At 49.6% G+C, this 2299-nt stretch overlaps 1 protein-coding gene across 1 annotated transcript; it reads left to right on the forward strand.

Annotated features, from left to right (window-relative positions):
• Positions 1 to 288: 288 nt before the first annotated feature.
• LOC114034974 (HLA class II histocompatibility antigen, DRB1-15 beta chain-like) lies at positions 289 to 1909 on the forward strand (the record flags this gene model as incomplete). Its single annotated transcript, XM_027850872.1, has 4 exons — positions 289 to 590; positions 1073 to 1183; positions 1659 to 1682; positions 1835 to 1909. Coding segments are annotated over 4 exons (512 nt in total), but the record flags the coding sequence as incomplete, so codon positions are not given.
• Positions 1910 to 2299: the final 390 nt, after the last annotated feature.

The raw sequence follows: 2299 nt of genomic DNA on the forward strand, positions 1-2299 counted from the left end.
TTTGGAAATAATCCATTGCAAAGTATTCATTTATATTGAGAAAACTCGCCTGCTAATTTCTTCCCATGTCTCTGAATCCTGATGAGCTGGGGCTGTCATGATTCAGCACCATGGACTCCTGGGCCTACTTCCTGCTAGTTCAGACTTCTAGTCTTACGGGGAGCCTAAATGTTTACTGTGATGCCATTTCTGGTTCTGGGGAGAAGAGGAGACCTGAGCTTGTTTATGGATCAGGTGACAGAGGTAGGGGCTGCACTAGGAAGACTTGCTCTGGCTCCCTCACTCAAGATCTTTCTTTCTTCTTCCAGTTATGCCTGAGGTGATTGTGTATCCATCAAAGATGGCTCCCCTGGGACACCACAACCTGCTTGTCTGCTCTGTCAGTGGTTTCTGTCCTGGAAACATTGAGGTCAGGTGGTTCCTGAATAGGCAGGAGGAGACAGCAGGGATTGTGTCCACAGGCCTCATCAGCAATGGAGACTGGACCTACCAGATCCTGGTGATGCTGGAAATGACCCCCAAGCGTGGAGACATCTACACCTGCCAAGTGGAGCACTCCAGCCTTCAGAAACCTGCCATGTTGAATTGGAGTGAGATACAGCTCCCTCACCCTCCAGTTCTAACATTGCTCAGGACATGGAGCTAGCTTTGAGATCCCCTCAGTGTGTGCCCTGTGCCTTGTTTTCTTCTGCCCTGGGCTAATACAAACACTTTCCCCTCCACTTTTTCCCAACCCTTGAATGGCAATGCTGACCTAAGAGCTATGGAGACCTAGAACCTTGTCAGCCTCTTCACTGGCCCCAGCCCTGGGAGCTGGCCTCTTTATCAGACTCTGTGATCAGCCTATAGACCCCTTCCCCTGGGGTAGGGGGGCTATGCTTTGAGACAGATTGATGTCACTATCCCTGGATGAGCTTTCAGTTCCTGAGTCCTGAAAAGTCCTTTGCACATCCATCTCTTCCTTTCTTAGACAGGATTTAGCCCCTTCTCAGGCTCCCCTCAGACCCATCTGCTCCCCACATGGGGCTGGCTCCTGGAGGAAAAGTTTTGATCCTTGGTGTCTTCTCCCCAGAAGCACAGTCTGAATCTGCCCAGAGTAAGATGCTGAGTGGAGTCAGGGGCCTCGTGCTGGGGCTGATCTTCTTTGGGGTTGGCCTCATTGTCCACAAGAGGAGTCAGAAAGGTGGGATACTCTGGAGAAAGCCCTATGGCCCCTCCCCTCCATGATCTCCTCCAGGAGAGAGGATATTTGATTGTGTCAGAAATCTGGCCCCAGGTCAGGGGTGAAGGGATGCTCTGGCTCTGGAGTCATGTTTTCCTTCCCTAGGAACTTGTAGAAGGTGGTGAAGGGGCCAGATCCCAGGGCTCAAAGGTCTTAGGGAATTTCATATTTACTAGGAGAGACAGACTGGGGAGGGGTCTGAGGTTCCAGCTTTAGACCCTCCCACATGCTTCTCTTTCTCTTCTCATCCACTCACACAATTGTAGAAGGATGGATAAAACATCTATTACATGTTTCCTCTGTGGTGTAAGGTATTGGGCTAAGTAGTGTTAGGAGCCACCTGTCCCACAGTGCTCAGAACCTTGGTACCCTTTGCTTCTATGACTCTAGGATTTACAAGGATTTGTATGTCTGTCTCTCTTCCTTCCTTTCGCAGGAAATCAAGGTTCTCAACCAAGAGGTAAGATACTTCTACCCAGGTAGCATCAGGGTTCTCATAGCTACAGTCTCTGCCCAGTGGGCACTTAAGCTAAGAAGAGACTTGGGGCCCCTTAGTAGGAAGAAATGGTTCTACTTGGGGGCTCAAATATGACTGTTCTGTGTCCTCTGCAGAGCTCCTGAGCTGGTCCCTGAGGCTGTGTCCCCTGGAACTGCTGTGTCCCCTCAGTCTCCCTCCCATGTTTGGAGGCCCCTGCTTGTGCCCAGAGCTCCAGGAGATTAGTTCTACTGACTCCTTCCCTGGAATAGCTCCTTCCCTTTACCTTTGTCTCTGTCTCAACTCTTTAGCATTTCCCCAGCAGAGTTTCAAAGAGCCCTTCCACTGTCCTTTATTCCTGAACAGGGTTTTATCCATTTAATTCCTTGAGCCTCTACCCTAATAAATGAGAAGACTGAGAATTAAGTGGTGCTTGGTGACACAGAGACAAATTGAGGGGAGCAGAGGGAGGAAACTTCAGCACTGGGGATTTGTAGAGTCTGTCAAAGTGTGAAATGCCTCCAGAGGTACAGATTGCAATCCATCCACACCTTTTCATCCTGGTTGCCTCTTGTCCATTTCCTTCAATAATTTCTGCAGAA

The sequence above is a fragment of the Vombatus ursinus genome, unplaced genomic scaffold (genome assembly GCF_900497805.2).
Source record: "Vombatus ursinus unplaced genomic scaffold, bare-nosed wombat genome assembly UNPS02000357.1, whole genome shotgun sequence".
In the NCBI taxonomy this organism is placed as follows: domain Eukaryota; kingdom Metazoa; phylum Chordata; class Mammalia; order Diprotodontia; family Vombatidae; genus Vombatus; species Vombatus ursinus.